The sequence below is a fragment of the Tetrao urogallus genome (genome assembly GCF_951394365.1).
Source record: "Tetrao urogallus genome assembly, chromosome: 9".
NCBI lineage: Eukaryota > Metazoa > Chordata > Aves > Galliformes > Phasianidae > Tetrao > Tetrao urogallus.
The window spans coordinates 9,711,674-9,731,595 of NC_136822.1; the positions used below are offsets into that span (position 1 = coordinate 9,711,674).

The window sequence follows — 19,922 nt, forward strand, 5'->3', positions numbered from 1 at the left end:
TTGCAATGGATGATTCTTTCAATCACAAATAGAAAAGCACTCACTTCTGTCATTTTGTAGAGAATAAGCATGAGTTACATGTCAAATGGATTCAACGCAGACAGGATTAAGTAGATAAAAGTAAATTTATACTTGTGATAGTAGAGTGACTGAAAGCAGCCAAGAAGGGCTTACCAGTTTTTGTAAGGATTTTGAGAAGTGCTTGTTGTTACTTGATGTTAAGCATCTGGGATTCAACCCTTCAACTTTCTCCAATTACAAAAGTGGAAAAGAAAAAGAAGAAAAGGAAACTCTCTTTGAGTAGTTTCTCCCCAGTTTTACTGGAAAAATCACGGAACTACTTCACCTGTAATACTTATGTCTAAAAACTGTTTTCAGAGGCCGAATCACAAGACTCCACAGCAGAAGAGGGCCTAACAGATGCCATACAGGAACTTTTTCTTTCAGATAAAGATGGGACACAGACTTCCTGGTGGGTAGCCCAGTGAGTGTAGTCCAGTGGATTTTGGCTTCACTTGATTATAATCAGCTTTGTGCTTTTGTTGATGCTGCCTCAGCCATGCACTACTGCCACCTTGTCTCCTTGTCATCCTGCCACTTGTCATCATAAGACAAGCTCAGCAGGAAAGTAAAGAGAGGCCACAGTATCATATGGAATGTCTTGGCAACATTTGGCCAGTCATTTGAAGTGTGTTTTTCCTTTTTTTGTGGGTAGGAAATGAGCTCACAACTCCATGCTGCTTCATATGTAGGGATCATTATTTTTAGAGCAGCGGCAGATCTGAGCCTCTGCGTGTAATCCGCTTTCTGTTCCTTCAGATGGAGTGGCATGAGGCATCAAGGTCTGCAGGAATATCTATGGAGCTCAGAGTTGTTGCTGATGAGTAACTTGAATTTGGAAGTGAGGCAGCTCAGAGCTCTGAGTGGTATGAAAATGAGAAGCTCAGGGACTGATAGCATTCAGTATGTCAAGAGCAAGGGTGGCAAGAGGCTTCTCTTAACTGTGGCTGGTGTGCTGCTGGGTTTGGACTGTGCTGTTTATGTTACAGATGGCAATCATTGCATGTTCTCAGCAGCCAGCATCTGCCTACAGAGGGGATTGTGGTCTAACATCTGAAGTTATCAGGGTCCATTCTGAGAAACAGCAGCTGAACTGAGTCTGTTTGGTGCTGCCAGTGAGGTCTGTGTAGGGTGTCATCCTTCAGCTATAGATAGCAAACTCAAGCTCCTTACAGAGAAACCTCTTACCAGTCACTTTCCACAAATGGTGCATGTACCCAAAGGTACTTAGTGAAAATCCTTGAGAGGTATTTAATGCAAAAGCAGTTAGTCTCTCTGGTGCATTTGAGAAACGTGCACGCACCACTAGCAGGAAGGAGTGCAGGGCAGTCGCAGCTCAGCTCTTGGGCCAGTTACTGATTTTGTCTAGCCAGGCTCTGCCACCCCAAGAGCTTGCCAAGATGTGTGACATGGGGGGGCTCGACAACCTGATTGCCAACACAGCCTATCTGCAGGCCAGGAAGAGTGGAGAAGGAGACACCAAGGAGATGCAGAAGAGACGTAAGAGCCTCTCACTGCCCAAGATTGATCAGTGTGGAGAGGTTAGGCAGTCCATTGCTGCTGACTACGAGAGCATCTGTGAACAGCAGCCCATTGGCAAGAGATTCTTCAGAGACTTCTTAGAGACAGTTCCAGAAAATTTGGTAGCTAGGGATTTCTTGGATGAGGTGTCAAACTGGGAGTTGGCGGAGGACAACATCAAGAGCAGTACCATGGAGAATATTATCACCAACTTTCTTAAGACAGGCTCCAAAAATTATTTGTCTTTCATGAGCTCTGACTTGGTCAGCAAATGCCAGGCAGCCACTGAGAAGGACTATGAGAATGTTATACAGCTGGCTAGAGATGAAACCAAACTCTTCCTTCAAGGCAAGCCCTTCCAGGACTTCCAGACTAGCCCCTTCTATGACAAATTCCTCCAATGGAAAGTTTTTGAAAAGCAGCCAGTAACTGAGAAATACTTCTATGAGTTCCGAGTGCTGGGCAAAGGTGGCTTCGGAGAGGTAAGAGCTGTACCTTTACAAAAGTGGGTCATCTCTCCCCTTCTGAGATCAGCAAGTGGGTTTGAAAGATGAACTTGGTAATGATTTTAAACACATCCTGAAGTTTTGCAGAACTTCAGCCTCCAGGTTGTCCATTTCTCAGAAATTCACTTTATCCGTGCTCTCATATTGACTCCAGAAGCCTGTTATTGAAGAGCTGCCCTGAAAATTTTGTATTCTGCATCTGTATTACTCAAGATGCAGGCTTCTATACAAAAGCTGACGTGACTGTCTATACAGTTAATCATTAGTCTTTTTCTTGGCACTGTTTTGGCCTGTGCTAATTTGTATACTTGCAGATAATTCTTAGGTACAATTTAAAGAATATCACAGGTCAAGTTCCGTTTCCAAAAAATTCTGAATAAGATTAACTTTTCTGTGAGGGAAAAGAGATGCAAACTGTACTTACTGCTTATTATGATGGTCAGAGAATGAATTCTTCTTTGTTTTAATGAATCATACAGTTCTATTGTTGGAGTCCTCAGATCTTTCCACAGTTGTATACTAGTTCTGAATATAACAGATTGTATGCTTGCTTTTTCCTTACTTCCTCTGCTAATATACCCATCCATGCAAGTTACCACCAGTACCTACTCATAGGCATCTGTGATTCCTCAGTTCCTGCCTATTACTGGTCTTGATATTCCAATCTGTACTTGTAGCATTGCTTCTTTACTTTTCCATGTGCATCTTGTTTCCAGGTTTGTGCCATTCAGGTGAAAAATACTGGCAAGATGTATGCCTGCAAAAAACTAGATAAGAAAAGACTGAAAAAGAAAAGTGGAGAGAAGATGGCGCTACTGGAGAAAGAAATCCTGGAGAAGGTCAACAGCCCTTTCATAGTCACATTAGCTTATGCCTATGAGAGCAAAACTCATCTGTGTCTTGTCATGAGCCTCATGAATGGAGGTGATCTGAAATATCACATCTACAATGTAGGACAAAGGGGTTTAGAATTGAACAGGGTCATTTATTACTCAGCTCAGATCACCTGTGGGATTCTGCATCTTCATTCCATCAAGATCATTTACCGGGACATGAAACCGGAAAACGTCCTCCTGGATGATAACGGAAACTGCAGACTGTCTGATCTTGGATTGGCAGTGCAAGTCAAAGAGGGAAAATCCATCACTCAGAGGGTGAGTAGAAACTCATTGAACACGGGCAGTGGGAAAGCAAGCTGTTCTATTTCTAATGCGTTGAGTCCAAGATTTAATTCCCCAGGATTTGTTGCTTGCTAAAGACCTTACGTGGTCATTTCATTCTAAGAGACAGGCGGTAAGAAGATTTGGTTAATTATGTCTCTGGACGCTATATGTAGTAAAGCAACTTCTCTTACACAAAAACAGAAGAATCAAGTTCATCTGTTGTTTCTCTTAAGATAAACACTTGAACCACTCATATTAGAGATGCTAACACAACCTAATGGTGTGTAGTCTGGGATTTAACCCATGACTTGTTTGCATAGTGAAAATCAGTTAAAGAGATGAGTCCCGTTCTCAATTCTTGTTCCTAAAAGATTCTGAGATCTCAGATTTCTCCTGAGTGGTGGTACTGATTGTATTGTGGGTGTTCGTGGTGCTGCACAATAAACAATTGAATCCTCCCCCTACAGATTCATTCCTGAAAAAATCAGCAGACTCAATGGGAGTTTGAAAATGTGCATGCCTGTGTGTATGTGTAGGAAGACAGAGAAAGATAACCAACTGGTTTTTACTGTGTGAATTTCTGTGCAGCACCTCAGCTGTGCCTGTGGTCACCCCAGTCCCTATTTATAACAGTATCACAAGGTTTACATGAGGAAGATGGACTCCTGAAATTAAAAAATTGTTTTTATCCTGAAGTGTCTTGACCTTAAAGATGTATATTATGAGTGACTGTGTCTAAAGTACACTAAGAATGTGAAGAAATTGAAGCAACACTATGAACTGCAATAATTATACTCCCCGCATCTTTAAGGCGCTGTAAAAGTTCAGTAGATGGAGAGGACCTGCTAGTAAAATTTTCCATCATGTTTGAGGTACACACATCTTTTTGTGTTGTCACTTCATGCAATAATTTGTACTTGGAAGGATAGATTTTCTTTTGACAATTAAAATAACGTTATTGTTTTTAGTTCTCAGTCAAAGATAATACAGAAACTGATGTTTTAAATAGGAGATTTTAAAATGAGGCTGCGTAGTTTAGATATGAGAATGCAGTTTCAGTGGCAGCTAGGACAGATTTTCAAGTAGAAATTATGTGCAGTGGTAATGTTTTGTTTATGAAGATGGCATTTTGATCGGAGAGCACAAAGTATATTTGATCTGTGAGCCTTTGCGAATTACAGTTGCATACTTTTATTATGGTCAAAGTATATTTTTGTTCAGGGCAGTGTTTACTACTTGCAAATGTGTGGGCTTTGGTAAAAGGAGAAAAAAACGTATTTAGAAATGTGTAACCTCTTGTATTTATTACAGTACAATCTCAGAAGCAGTGGTGGGCAAGATAGTTGTTCCTCTGTGCTTTCCATGAAAAAGTCATCAGGTTGTTCTGTTGCTGGTCGCTGGTTTTAGTAGCAGCATTCACCATTATGTGGACGCTAAATTAGAGTATGAACTGCAGTGGATATACTCTGCAATTGCAGCATGTTAAAAGGAATTTCTGCTAAAGGCAGCTTTGTTTTCTTTTTGTTGGGAACATGAAATATGAGAGAGATCATGATAATTTTTTTTCTTCATTTTGTGTTGTAATTAGGAGAAAATTGAAGTTACTGCTGCAAAATATGAACTGGTAATTACTAATGTTTATAGCAATGTTGAACACAGGAAATTCTAAATACACCTTTACAAAATTTAGTGCCTGTATCAAAATAAAAATGGTGCTGTTAAATTAATTTGCATTACATTCTGGCCTAACATGGAGGGAGTTCTTATCTCCTAGCAAGCTTTTTGAGTATGACTCCCAGATCATCAGTTCTTTAAAAGCCTTAAGAGAGAGTGTATTGTTATAGACACCTTTGGTTCCAAGGCAGATTTTTGAATATAATCAGTTGCACCATTTTGTAGACAGTTTTATAAGGGCAGATAAGCTAAGGCAGAATTTCTGCCTGTTCCTCCCAGGCAATTCTGTGTTGTGCCCCAGGTATCGACTGAAGTGCCAGACATCAGAAGGCAGATTCCATATTCTGGGTGACAGTTTGACCTGATGGGGCAAATAACTTTCAGTCACTCATCATAAGGAAAACTCTACTGATCAATAACTTTTTTTAATTTCAATTTATTCATTTGAAAGGAATCCTTCTGTTTTGACGGGATGCTGTAATAGCCTGGACTTCATTCATACCTCTGGTATTTAAAAGCATTTCTGATGTTAATGCCTAGTAACCATCTTTTATGAGGTGGTTCTTCAGTATAGTAGAAGTACTGCTCTATTGCACAATGAGAGTAAAATCTAACTCTGCTTTACCCATATTCATAAATCGTTCTACTGCCTCAGAGTAGTCAGCAAGTGGCACCAGTTCAGTACAAAACTGTGGGTTAGCACTGCAGTGCAGCTGGTGGTCTTGGATTTTCATCTGTTTGGAAGAATTTTACTTAGCCAGCCTTACACATCTTAATGAAGATTTGTGATTATTTGTTGTAAAGAAGGGAGATTTTTTTTTTTTCTTCAAAGAGTGTCTGTTGTGGTCTTCCTGTAAGATGATGCATTCAAAAACAAGTTGGAGTCGTCTTCTGTCTAATGAAATTTTGCAAACTTCATTTTTTTCATCACAGAAATTTCAGTAGCATCAGCACGTTTTGCTGAAGTGTTGTTTCAGGGGAAGAAATACAATGTTCTTTCTGGTTTGTATTTTAATAGTTCACTCCCACAGAACTGTTTTCCACAACGCGATATCCCGTTACTCAGTGAAGCTGCTTTTATAATGAGACTGTATTCATTTAGGGTACGGATCCTGCTTTAGTCCCTTACCCTTAAAAGAAGAGGCAGAGTGGTGACTTTTAAGAGCACTTTCCTCCAGTTTGGTTTCTGTAGACAGGAGCTAAAAACATACTTACATTGAAGGAACTCATGGCTTTTTTCAGCAGCCAAAAAACTTTTCTCCCCAGTGCCTCAGGGTTTTCTTCCAAGGTGCTGATCTTTTCCTAACATCTCCAGTTCTTCAGTTGTTCAGTGACTCTACCTTGTAAATAAGAAAAGTAAAATGGAAGACTTCCATGCCTTCTGCATATCATCAGGAGCTAACTAACTGCTCACTTGATTTAGTTTTCTTCTTGATCACTCTAAAAATGGGCTAGTGACCTATATTCTTTCTATATTGCCTGTAATATTTCTTCTAATAAAATTCTTTAAATTATACATTAACCAGGTGCATTTACTTGAGTAAAGCCTAGTGTGCATTTTTTCATAATTTGTTTGAAGATATAAATGAGAAAACTAAGTTTTCAGTAACTACATTTGCCTATTATCTTCCTTCCTGGAATAGTCTGCTCTTCTACAAAATTGAGTTTGGAAAAAATGAAAGTCAGATCATTTTAATACTTTTCTAGATCAAATCAGTAAAAAGGGAAGATCTTGTCCATGCATTTTTGTGTGCCTGAAGTCGGCTGGGATTTTAAGAAGATTTGAGCACCGCTCCCCTGTTGACTCAGGTGTACTTACTTACAGTTGACTAGATGTTCAAGGCAGCATTGCAGAGCACCCTGAAATGCACTGATTGTCTGGTTTTAAATCTGATCACTTCAGCTGTGTGCATTCAAAGTGGAAGTTGATCTAAGACACCTGCTTGGTAAACATTCCTCTCTGTGTGTTTAACTGTACCTCGGCTGTTGTGAAAATACCTCCTAACACCTCAGGAGTAGTGAAACGAAGTAGCAGTTTTCTGCTCTCTGCCTTTTTTTCATTGCTATATGTTATGAAGTAGAAAGATGTGAATAATTTCATTGCTCCTTATGCAGGGTTGAGTAGTATATAACACATGAATTTATTCGAGCGTTTTCTTTAGTCAGTTCAAGATTAAAAAAAATACAGTATTTCCATGCATTCTGAGAATTCAGTATACTTCTCATTAGTGTAGAAACCATTAAAAGATAAATTTGCTTCACCTTCAAATCATAAAAAAATTCCTACCGTCTCATGTACAAATACCTACCATCATGTATAGGCTGGAGGATCCATAAATCTCCTTTGTAAATCTTGTTAGGTGATTAGATTGTCATGGGGCACCAGTGACAGGCTTGTTAATGAGTTCCTGTTTTAGACATTTTCAAGTTCTCAGTGAAAATTTCAGTGAAACTGAAATGCAGTGTTTCTGCATTGTTTACCAGCCAAATATTGTATTCTCTGTGCATGGAAATGTTCCATGAGTTTTAGGTCAAGGCTTCTTATAGTTTAATGTTTAATTATGCTACAGAAAAACTATTCTGTATATGACTTTTTAAAGTTTAACATAATTGAAAAAGGAGCTCTGGTAGGTATCTTGAAAAAGGTATCTCTGGTATCCTTTAAGTATTGTCACAGAATGAACTCCATTTGGGAAACACCTATACAAACTGTCTGTAACTATAATGCATAAAATTACCCTACTTTCAGAAGCAGGAGTTTTTAGAGTTTATTGGATACCCAGCCTTAGTTTTTCCCCTCTCAGGTACGTGCATGAACCTTTGCTGTCTACCTAGAAATGTATATATGCTCACTTAGTCAGGCAGAGTTGTTACTTACAGCTCTGAAAACAAACTCTTTGTCAGAGTTAATAAAATTATTCAGGACATTAAGAAATATCATCATGACTTTTCATGCAAGTGTGCCTGCAACATCTGTTCTGACGTGTTGATGATATAATGTATAAAGCTGGATTGTGTGATAAAATTACTCCCTTTTTATATGTTGACATTCTTTTTCTTAAGTTGAAATGGGCTACTAAGAGAAATGGAGAGCCTTTGAAGTTGCTTTTACACAAGCAAAATATTTTTGTCTATCTGTGTACTCATTTGACTACCATATGCAGGTCATCAGTGCAAATACAATTACTTGAGGTTGTCTTGAGTCTTGTCTGAGAAACTGTGATGTTCATAGGGTGGATATTAAGGTGTTGGTTTTTTTCCCATTATGAGCAAGATAATTTCTTCAAGAGCTTGCTAAATGCTTATGACTGATTTGGAACTAGTTCTTTTTGCATAAGATGACAATGAGGAGTCTCCATCTCTTACACCATTTTTTTCTGTTTGAACAGTGTGACTGAGCATGCTTTTTCTGGAGGTCTGTACAACTTTTTCTCATTATACGTCTTGAAATTTGTGTGTCAGAGTCAAATGCTTCTGCCCTTACCCAAAAGATGAGCAGTATTTAATTTCCTGAGAATGTGAGAAAGGAGCAAGCATTTTTCTTCTCTATAACACCCTTATATATTCCGTATATCCAGTTGTGGAGGGCTCCATTCCATTTTTTTTTCTCAGAAGTCAGTGCATATTTGCTATTCATTTTGGAACAGACTTTCTGCCTGTACTGGGTGTGGGTTTTGCACAAAGCAACTGTTGCATATAAGTTACGAAGTCCTTTGGTGAAGGTGTGTGAGCCAGGAAGGCTGAATACAGGAAGAAAAAAACCAACATAAAACAAGATTAAAATATTTTTATAATATTAATAAAAATGCATTCATATCTTCAGAGGTTTCAGGCTTCTTCATGGTCTTCCTGTGCTATGTTTTATATATTTGAAGGACATGATAATATTTTTATAGTAAAAACTTGTTTTGGTTAAAATCTTACTCAAAATGTCCTTTTGCCCTCCTGTATGTTTGTTTATTATAAGATTCTATTTCTTAGGAAAACAAAAGGAATTCTATTTAGATGTTCCTGAAACTTGCAGCTTAATTTCAGGACAGATGAGAAATGGAGAGGAGGGTTCAGAGCTGCAAAATGAAAAATAACGAAGCGTTTCTGCAGCTGCCCTGTGGTCATTGTCACATTACATTCTTATTAGATAAATATTTTATTCCATAAAAATGTCTTTCTTCGAGTTTTAAAAAATGGCAGCTCTTCATTTGTTCAGAATTAACAACTGTGGCTGTGATCTTACACTTTCAGAACTACCATACAGCTGATGTAATTTGAAGTATCACAAATATGACTGGTTATATTTATCTGGAGGGATTTTGTTCTTAAAAATGTCTGTACTCACAGTTGCTATGAAGTGCATTACAATGATAGATTCTTTCCTTTTTTTTCCTCTGAAATGTGCACTTCACAGAATGGGATCTTAGCACTGTGGCTGCTGTTGTCACTTGAGAATGAAGGGAACAAAAATGATTTTTGTGAGAACTTTCTGCATCCTGCACTTTTTGAAAGTGGCAGAAAGGATGTTGTAGTCATCTAAAATGACAAGAATGTGGGGTGTCCCATACAGATAATTTTCCTGCACAAGGCATGCTACCCGCCAAGCATAGCTTTCCTTCCTGGGAAAAGCGATCAGGGTCTTTTTGAGACACAGCATGACTTTGAACCTCTTTCTTCCATCAGTTTCATCTGATGGTTAACAAATACTGCAGTATGTTCCATGAAAAAACGAGACGAGACTCCTTGTGAAGTTTCTAAAGCTGGTAGGAAGCTTAATTAAACTCTCTGAAGGTGAGAATGCTGTGTAAGTGCTAAAACTAGTTTAATTTTAGCCAGTTCTTTCCAAAATGATCTCTTTGATTAAATCATCTAATGGGATTTATTTTAGTCAGTGATGTGCATTTTGTTGGTTAAGAAATGCAACATTTGGCTGATGAGGTTTATCTTTAAGTTGTTCATTTGACAGCTCTGACCAGAAGCAGGAACTGTAAGCCGTAGGTTGGGGAGGATTAGTGCTTCTGCTCATATGGGGCCATGTGTGCAATTCCACGTACTATGAGGAGTGTTCCAGGTAACAAACATTATTCTGTATTCTTGCACTGACTTGGCTATGTGAGCCAAATCTTCCTGGACTCATCTGTAGAGGTGGTTGAAGTCCTGTGGTTTCAGTGACAGCAGCCATTTGGGGTTGCTGTCATTTGTTGCTTAACCCAGAGGCTATGCCAGCAGTGGGAGGCTGCTACCTGTGCCTTGCAGGCCTGTTCTTACATTGTGCAGACACTGAACATAGCATTTGTGATGTCCTCCTCTGAGAAAGCCACCTATACCTCATGCTGCATGAGCATTAATTAGAAAGAGCTTCATAGAATATATATGGAGCCAAGTGGATGGAATGGTTCTCGTCTTTAATATTGTTTATATAATCAGCACTCATTAAAAAATAAGAGCATACCCATCTCTGAAATGCAGTATTATTTGCACTTTGTAGATGGGAAATGATTACCAGAAATTGAAAGAGAAGCAGCAGTGCACAAAATTAGAAGGAAAATTGTGTCACAGGAATAATAAAGAACCTTAGTAATGGTTGTATACTATTTGTGTAGTTAGGGGGACAGTACCAAATGTTTTGCCTGTCCCGTATGCTCAATCCTTACAATGTCTGACTGCTTCATTGTCTGTAAAAGCACGTGTTTTCTGATGGCACTTCACCAGATAGGTACATTAGTGGGTTTGACACTGGGGATGTGAAGCACAGATCGTGATGTACGTGTGTTCACACAGGGAGCCCAAGGGGAGAAGCTCTTGAGTCTAGAGATACAGCTGGTGTCCAGTGAGCAGCTGTCCTTCCTCAAGCCATTATTCCTTTCGTTTTCATACAGCATGAAGCTGAACTGAAGAACATGCTGTAATTGTGTCTACTTTCTCCTGCTGTGTTTGAGCACAGAAAAGCCTATCACAAGGCTTTCTCTTTCACTTGAACAACTTACGGTGATGACGTCAATGATCACTGTCATTCAAGCTTAAATTAGTGAAAAATGGTCATGGACTTCTTTTACTACTTCAGTTAGTGACTTTGATTCTGGAGATAAATTTTGTTTCCTTTTTTCCTATTATGTTGCAGAAATTAGGTTTTCTCCCATTTTGGTTTTAACTGGATTTTGTTAAGACAGACAAACTTCCCCAGCTAAAATTCTGTCCCTCTGTGAAAATGATGGAAGAAACGTCAGTGTTGAATTTCAGGTGAACCTGTGGGATTCACAGACTTCTAAGTTCCCATGAAGTTTTCATCATTATTTTTTCCTGGTACTCTGAACAGACTTTGTGTTCTTCTGAGCCAGCAGCCCATCAATTTGTCTGAAAGTTAATGGAGTCTTTCCTTTTGCTAAGCATTAACAATATGCTGAAGTCTTTGCTCAGTGAGACTTTTCAGAGGTGCAGTTTGTGCTAATCAGATTGAATTTTATGTTCTGTTAAAAGGTAGCTGCCTAGCCATTTGGTCAGCTGGCTCGTTACTGCATCAACATGTAGTAAGGAAGTGCGGAGGAACTCTTTGTTCCTCATTCTCCTCACAGTGAACTCTGGGGGAAAAACGAAGATTGTGAAGGGAATGGCAGAAGAACATCAGTTGTTCTGTGCACCTCAGGCCCATTAAGTTATGTGCAGAGAAGAGTTTTCTGTGGTCGGTCACTTCATTCCTACAGGGTGTGTTCAGGCAGCGCTGAAGGAGCGGAGGAACAGCTGGAGGAGAGAACAAAGCCGTCAGTGGCACCCCTTGGAGGAAGGATGGACTAAGCCCCAGGAAACAGCTGATAGAGCTAAACTCAGCTTGTTTTTTTTCCTCTGTTCAACAGTTCTTGTGCCATGGCAAACAAAGGACAGACGTTCTGATTTGCTATACTGTTTGCTTTGAGATATCAATTGAATTTGTTTTGCAGAGATCTGTGGGAAAAGCTAGAGGGTTCTAAATCCCGTTTCTCCCCATTTGCCTGTTTCTGTGATAATGAAAACTCTGGACAGCTCTGTTTCTTTCTTCCTGTATTTTTAAGAAGCTGGGATAGTGATGTTGTTCAGAATACTTTCCCTTCTTGGGACAGTAAGCTGAATAGGATGTAGGGGCAGAAGCTGCGCTGTGCACCACGTTCTGCTGGCAGTCCAAGTACCCTCAGCTGTACTGGGAACCCAGTGCACTTAGTGCTTCTCAGGGTCACATCTTGTGTTGTTCAAAGACTATAATTATGTGGCCTTTTAAAAATTTATACAGAATCACATTTCACAAAAGAAACAAGGTATCTTTCAGATGACTCAATTCTACTGTGTCCTGTCAAACCACACTAAAAGCAACAATTACCCCTAACAAAATTTCTTTGCTAATGTATCTAAGGACATCACTTGGTCATTACATTTTAGATGATTATTGAAATCCTGCCTTTTGGGCTGTTTCCAAGCTGGGGAAGTTGAGGGAAGTAGATCATTTAATCCTTGTCAAAAACAAGTATATTAAAAATTATTTAACAGAAAAATATTTTTGCATTTCAGACAGTGAATGCAAATAAAGCATTGTGCTCACCATAACGAAAGGTTGTGCTAGATGGAGAGGAAGCAAAAAAAATGGCCAGCATTGCACTGACTGTACTTGGAAAAGCCATGTGCGGTGGCATATGATTCTGCCTTCTGTGGGATATTATAAATTGCTTTGTCTCCTAGTGAGAGTTGTGCAGTTTGACAGCTCCATTCGCTAGGCTGAGAACGTGTTTCTTTCATACCTGCCTAAATAAGCCTGAGTCGTTGAGGCTGTCCTTCATGCTGCCGCAGAATCTCTTTTCCTTGTAAGATTGTAAGAGTTTTGACATCTTGTTCTAGTAATGATTACTGCACAGATGTGAGGTTGTAGCTTCCTACCAATGCCATCTACTCCTCAAAAATACAAGTGGGTCTTCATTTAAAAGGTTTATTTTCTTTCAGTTCCACGGGTTGAATAATTTCTGTTTCCTGTTCTGCATTTAAATACTTAGGGTTTTATCAAGTTTCTTCCTAAATGAATTATTTTACCAAAGCTCTGCATTTTGAGCTAGTGGCAAAGGACTAAAATTTAAGCTCTTTTCTTCCTTTTTTTTTTTTTCATATTACTTTAAAAAAAAGAAGAAAAAAAAAAAAAAAGTTGAGATATGTGTTTCTGGCCACTTAAAGATCACTGATTAATACTTTGGAAATGTCTCTGTTTCTAGTGGGTTTTCTTTGGATTTTCTTTGTTTTATTTTCATTTTAGGGGTCATGAGATTATACTAGATTGCTTTTTCTCAGCCTGTTCCTTTGCTATTAATCCTAGAATTAGCAATAATCTTCAGGATGGAGAAAGATTTATTTTAAATTTAGGTTCAAGTTTTTATGAGTGTTCGTGAGAAAAATGGCTCACCTGGAACACTTTGACATAGAGCAACAACATTTATTTCAAGGTTTCTTTTGAGTTGGGTCGGCACAGAACAATAACAGCTCAGAAGATTTCAGTGATACCAAATTTAGAATGTTGAAGATTAATTTTTATTCACACTCTAACCATGTCCACCATTCCCAAGGAGAGCTTTTGTTGATCCATCCCTGTTTTCAATCAAACTGTTCTCATCCGGTGTTTTAGCCTATATGCCCTTGCTTCCTGTTTTTCTAAGGATTATGTCATATTGCAGTGTTCTCTATAGTGTGACTTACTGAAGGCTGTATGTGGAAGACACATATGGAAGAGATCGATCTTACTTGGCACCTGTTTCTTCTGAAAAGCCAAGTGGGAAAGAAAGGAGAGGCAGTCTGGGAGGGAGCTCTCTTGAGGCACCTTGTTGGCCGCAGGGTGACATGCTGACTTTTAAATGACAAATTTATCCAGTTCCTGTATGATGATGCTAACTGGCAGCAAAGCAGTGTCTTGTCAGAAAGTGCTGTCAGGGCACCTTGCAATGATGCTGTGATCCGTCAGTTGTTCAAGGCACTAGTACCCTAAAACCAGCTCCATCTCAGTAAAACTAAGAACGTTTATTGCTTCCCAGAAGAAGCAGCAAAAATATTCCAGAAGCGTAATCAGTGTCTGTGCTCTCTAATGCGCAATGAGCTGTCTCCATCCTTTTGTACCAACATTTCTCAACTGTTCTCAGCCCCTCCGCTTCCTTCCAAGTTTCTTGATCTTCAGCCAGGTGGGCTGGGGTTCTGCAGGTCATATTGGAGCACTTCTCCTTTCTGTGTGGCAAAGTAATCACACACAAAAATTGAATGCTGTCAGGATTTCTCTCAATATTAACTTAGATGGATCCAATGCAAACAGTATAAATTATGTGAGGAATGATTTGGGCTGCTGTCATGGCTCCGTTGAACTTCTGTGGTTTTAGTGGGGGAGGTACCAGTTCAGTTTTAACCCTTCCTTTTGCTTTCAACCTGGCTGATACATTTTTTTTTTCTTTTTCTCATTTCACTTCTATACATCAATCAAATTAAGGACTTTGCTTTGTATCTCTAAAAAATGTGACTTCATTATTAACTGTAGCATATATGCCATCATATGAACTGGCAAGAGCTGAAGTTCATAGTGAAACATGACTTGTAAACTAAAATTCATCTGTAGGGCTTTTATTCTTTTCACAAACATAGTTTTCCCAGATGAGCTCTAGTTTTAGTTACACCTTTCTCACTCTCTTTTGCTTCAGAGTGAATCTCTATCACGTAACCGAGTTCTGGTGGTAGTAATGATGACCATCTTGAGTACATCTGGGGGGATTTTGCACAAGCATTTTGTTTTCATTTCAAATGGTAATATTACTAAAGCTCAAATAACTTCTGACATAGTTATCAGCGTTAGCTGAATCTGGCAAATACATGAAATAAGGTCTAGAATTAGATGTGGTAGAGTCAGTTGAGAGAATGCTTTGACTGAAATTTCATATACTGAGTGATGTAACAGTGCATCAGGAACTGTGTAGAGTGGCTCACCTTCCCTTCCATCCCTGGTAGATCAGCTTACTGAAGAGGCAGCAAGAGCTGTTTTGAATACTGTGGAGTCTGTCCCCCAGCTGGGAATGTGCCAGGCCTGTGCCTGGGGGAAGGCAGACAAATTCCCTTCTCCAAGAGTGGTCAGCTCTTCTTTTGGAGGCTTGATTAGTCCTTTCCTTTATTCAGAGCTTTTTCCAGTCAAGCAATAAGAACTAGTTTTTTCACCTAAATAGAAGTAATTACTAATTACAGTTGTCTTTGGTTTACTTTCATACAATGGTTTTAAGAGTTTTTCTTGGCCCTTGATGGTCATAGTTCCTTGCAGAAGACAGTAGGGAATGTGACTGATAAGTTCCCACCACAGCTTGGCTGCCATCTCCAAAACGTTCTCACTGGCAAGAATCCCCTTGTTGGAGCAGAGTTGCAACCACTGAACAGGGAGGATGCAGAAAGTAGCCTGATATTCATCCTTTTTCAGTCTTTTTAAAATGATTGTATTGTGTTGTATTGTATTTGCAAGACAAAGCTAATGACGTTCTTCAGCAGGGAAAATGTTAAGATGAAAGAAGACAGATAAAGATTAATTTTAAAAGACACCCCTTTATGCAGAGATTGTATAGATGTTTCACCTTTGAAGAATGCATTTAAAAGTTTTTTCAATAGGTTAAGATGTTTAAGGACAGAAATAGTCCATGTGCTAAAACATAGTTGCTGCTCAGTTTCTAGATACAAAACCAACCTATCATTTGTATTACTAATATTTTTTAAATTATAGGCTATTTAATCTTCGCATTTTATCTTTGTAATCTTTGTATTTCATTATTGACATTGTGTAATAAATCTGTCTGTATGTTTGCTGTAGGCTGGGACAAATGGTTATATGGCTCCAGAAATCCTGAAGGAAGAAAGTTACAGCTATCCTGTGGACTGGTTTGCTATGGGATGTAGTATTTATGAGATGATTGCTGGGCGAACACCATTCAAGAATTTCAAAGAAAAGGTCGATAAGGATGAGGTTAAACGAAGAACTCTGGAAGATGAGGTGAAATTTGAACATGCCAACTTTACAGAGGAAACAAAAGATATTTGCCGACTGTTTTTGGCTAAGAAACCAGAGAATCGTTTAGGAAGCAGGTATGTCTTATTTCTCACATTCAGAAAAAAAGCTGCATGAATGCCACAAATAATAAACAAATATTATAAATAATAAATTATAAATTTTAAATTTATTAAATTTTATTTAAACAAATAATAAATTTTACACAAAATTAGGTTGGATCTGCCCTTTCTACAGAGTACTGAATTTTCTCCTTCATTTCCAGGAAGAGAGATGGAAGTTTTTGAAGATAAAGTGGAAATAAAGAGTGTTCTTGCAATACTGTAATTGTCCATCCCTACCCCAGACTACCCACAGGAGTTCTTTTGTTGTTATTTTGAGGGGTCAAACTCTGCAGTTCTGGGAGCTGGGAGTGGCCATTTCTCTTGCATCTTCTTTCCTAAAGCAGAGGGTATTTACGTAGATACCTGAATCTATGCTAATGTAGGCTAAATGCAGAGTCTCTGTCTATATCACAGGAATGATGTAGGCAGAAATCCAGATCTGCAGTACAGATTTTCTGTCTTGCAGGTGCCTAACTTACAAGGCTGCGTCATTGGCTTCTTACTGAAGAGACCATTCTCTTTACTCAATTGCTTTTAAAAATCTGGTAGAGGTTCCTGGTTTTTCTGACTCATTCCAGGAACAAATGAGAGAAAAAGAATATTGGGCACAAATAAGAGTGGTTTTTGGGACTTCAGTGATGGCTTTGAGTTGATGAATACTGATGGATTTGTCCCTGACTTAGCAATTTGGTCAAGTTATTTCAACAAGTCTGAAGCAAAAGCAGCGACAAATTATTCACTTAAAGTAACCACATTCCCTTGGCTAAACTGCAGTTATTCTGCCTGTTTACTGTTGCATTAATTCTGAGCAGTATCAGAAATGTTCAAGGATAAATAATTGCAAAGGTTATTTTTAAGGTACTGCCTTTTAAAATATTGTTATCGAGATGTGTTGTAAAAATGTTTGGATGTATCCTGTGTCTGGTCATGACAGAATAAAAGCCTTTATGTGCGTTTTAAATAGGGAGATACTATTCAGGACAGCTCATCCTTATGTAAAGATTAGCACTGTAATTCTAATAAGGACAATAAGACCTTGGGTTATCTACATAAGTGCCTGTTGCATAAGTCAAAGCTGCTCAAGGACAGCTTTAATTTGTACACCTGACCTTTTAAAATATCTCACTTTTTAATTGAAGACTTTATTTCCTCAGTTAACCAATGGCATTAAGTAACACTTTTTCTGTGCTCCAGCTTTTTGGGATTGACATCTCTGTAGCCCACATCTTCCTGTATGTACAGTGATTTTCTTTTTTTGTGGAGGAATACAAAACTGACGGAGTTTAGATGAGCTCATTTGTTCTTTCCTCTAAGTTACATAAACATGCAGTTCACAGAAGAAGAGCTCAAAATCATCTGCAGTTAGTTGGAAGATGCCTCAGTTGGTTCCAGTAGATGGCGTTCCTGTAGCTTCATGTTTTTAAACTTTTTATGTTTCTAATGGTGACAGAAAATACATCAGGAAGAAAAACACCACAGCAATCCAGCTGGAGCCTTCCCCAACATCTAATGCTTTTTGGTTTATGTTACAGAAATGAGAAGCAAAATAAAGTGAAATTTTTGTGAGTACCTCTGTCTAATAGGATTGTCGGCACTATTAGCTCTCTAGTGTCACAGGGCACTAATTAATCTGAGCAGCAGCTCTAATGCCCTGCAGGCTAACAGCAAATGTAAATAAATCACATCAAGCTCGAGAGCTGTACAGGTACATGGTATTATCACTAGCTAGTTAAGCTAGAAGTTGATTTTGCAAGATTATGCATATGGAGAGGCCGTTATCTCTGTTGGCTTAATCTATACTTTAATAATTATCTTCATGTAGCTCGTTTGGGTTGAAAATGTCATTATTTCATTGGTTAGGGTACCAGGATGGCAGCATCTACTGTTCTTCGGGCTGTATCTTACCATTATGGTCATGGTGGAGTACAGTTTTTAGTGGCTGGTGGTGACTTTCTCAGAGGAACCAGGCAGCAGAAGCACAGAATTATGGTTTTCTAAGGGAGCTGAAAAGGGCAGCTGGCAGTTTCATCTCATCTGTGCCTTATTTCAACCAGGGCAGGCCAGAAGCATGGCAGGGAGGTTTATTAGGAAATGGCAGTAGTAGCAAGCCGGAGAAGCTGTTCTGTAAACATCTTATAAGGTCTTAAAGATTTTCTGTGGTCATGCAGATCTGCTACTTGTGCATGGCAGTTCTTTACATCTACAGTGATAAAAAGATTAAGATTTGCATTACAACTTGTTCATAGAGCATTCTCTAGAAATGCATGAGGGCTTAAATGTTTTTTGCTAAGTATTTTTGTAAGGAAATGGAGAAGGACAAAAAGGAACAATAGCAACTATCGTTTGTTGAAATTAAGAAAAAATACATTTGATTATTACATTTGATTATCATTTTAAGACCCATGAATTTAAAAAAAAACAAAAACAAAAAGCCACAAAAAAACCTACAAGAAAACAACAACATAAGCATGAAAAAAGTAAAGCAATCCACCCTGCTCCTCTTTTAGCTGTAATTCTAAATACAAACTTTGTGTGACTTGGTGCTAGAGTTACATTATGGGCAAGATGCAAATCTAAAGCTGTGGTCATTGATCATGCTTTAATGACCATACATTTGAGGCTCAGATTATTCTTAGACTCATAGACAGGCTTGTAGAACATGATACAGTGAAAGAATTCACTGTTTCTGTCACATCAAAAGTCATACCTGAGGTCTGCAGTTGCTCTTTTTAAAGTGTACCTAAATACATGTATTTGCAGTGTCTTGATTTTATTCTTGGGTTCTAAAGATACTTTAAAAACATTGTGTTTGTGACAGAGGTGCGCATACTCTTGCTGGTGCCATAATTTGTGAGTCCCTTTGCTCAGCTATAAGAGTAATTCCGTTAACTGACTCGCTAAAGCTACTTAACTGGGCTTTGCAGTTAGTTGCTTTAAATTAAGAGAACAAATGCCGTTTGTCAGTTTCCTGTTCAGACTGTTTTTCATCCGTCAGTCGCTAGATGTATTAAACCAGACTGGAATTTACTAGATATTCTTATCCTTTTATGTCCTGAGCCAACCACTGGACTTTTCGTTGTTGACCAATCAATCCAATATTTCCTATCCCCCTCTTGCAAACTCTTCAGCTTCGGTTAAAGTGTATCTTTGGACATGGGTATCTCAGTGTACTGCCAGAAGCAGCGCTGCTGCTCTTGCGTGGCATCTTGCCCAGACTAATTTACCTTGAGAGATAGAGAAATGAATAATGGGATCGGGATGTGTTTGGTTGCTGTTCAGTGCAACACTGTTCGAATATGCTTGAGCTGTGTGTGATTGCATTGCTTTGTATATATTTAATATATCCTTAATTTAAGATGCTCTCATGTATACAACACAAAGACAACTGTATCTACTGGAGAGCAAAATACAGCAGTAATTAATAATCTTTTGCTTTATTGCAGAAATGAAGATGATGACCCAAGAAAACATAGCTTCTTCAAAACAATAAATTTCCACAGGCTAGAGGCGAACCTTATTGACCCTCCATTTGTGCCAGATCCATCAGTTGTCTATGCCAAAGATGTTGCAGACATTGCTGATTTCTCTGAAATACGAGGAATTGAGTTTGATGACAAAGACAAGAAGTTCTTCAAAAAATTTGCGACTGGTGCTGTCCCTATACCCTGGCAGGAAGAAATCATTGAAACTGGACTGTTTGAAGAACTGAACGATCCTAACAGGGTAGATTCTGGCGGATATGCAAATGGAGGTGAAGCTAAGTCAGGAGTTTGTTTGTTGTTGTAAATATCAGATTGTTACCAAAAAGATCAGAAACAACTGCAGAACTTTCCGTATTCTGACACTGCTTCAGAAATTCAGTGCATCTGTTTAAGAA

The 19,922-nt window shown here is 38.6% G+C and overlaps 1 protein-coding gene across 1 annotated transcript; it reads left to right on the forward strand.

The window, feature by feature from the left end:
• Window positions 1–1,314: 1,314 nt before the first annotated feature.
• On the forward strand, window positions 1,315–19,831 carry GRK7 (G protein-coupled receptor kinase 7; the record flags this gene model as incomplete). The annotated part of the gene is made up of 4 exons (XM_079539586.1): window positions 1,315–2,063; window positions 2,804–3,241; window positions 15,747–16,018; window positions 19,489–19,831. Exons 1-4 carry the CDS (start codon window positions 1,461–1,463, stop codon window positions 19,829–19,831), a joined length of 1,656 nt encoding a protein of 551 aa, XP_079395712.1. The 5' UTR covers window positions 1,315–1,460.
• Between the last annotated feature and the right edge of the window lie 91 nt (window positions 19,832–19,922).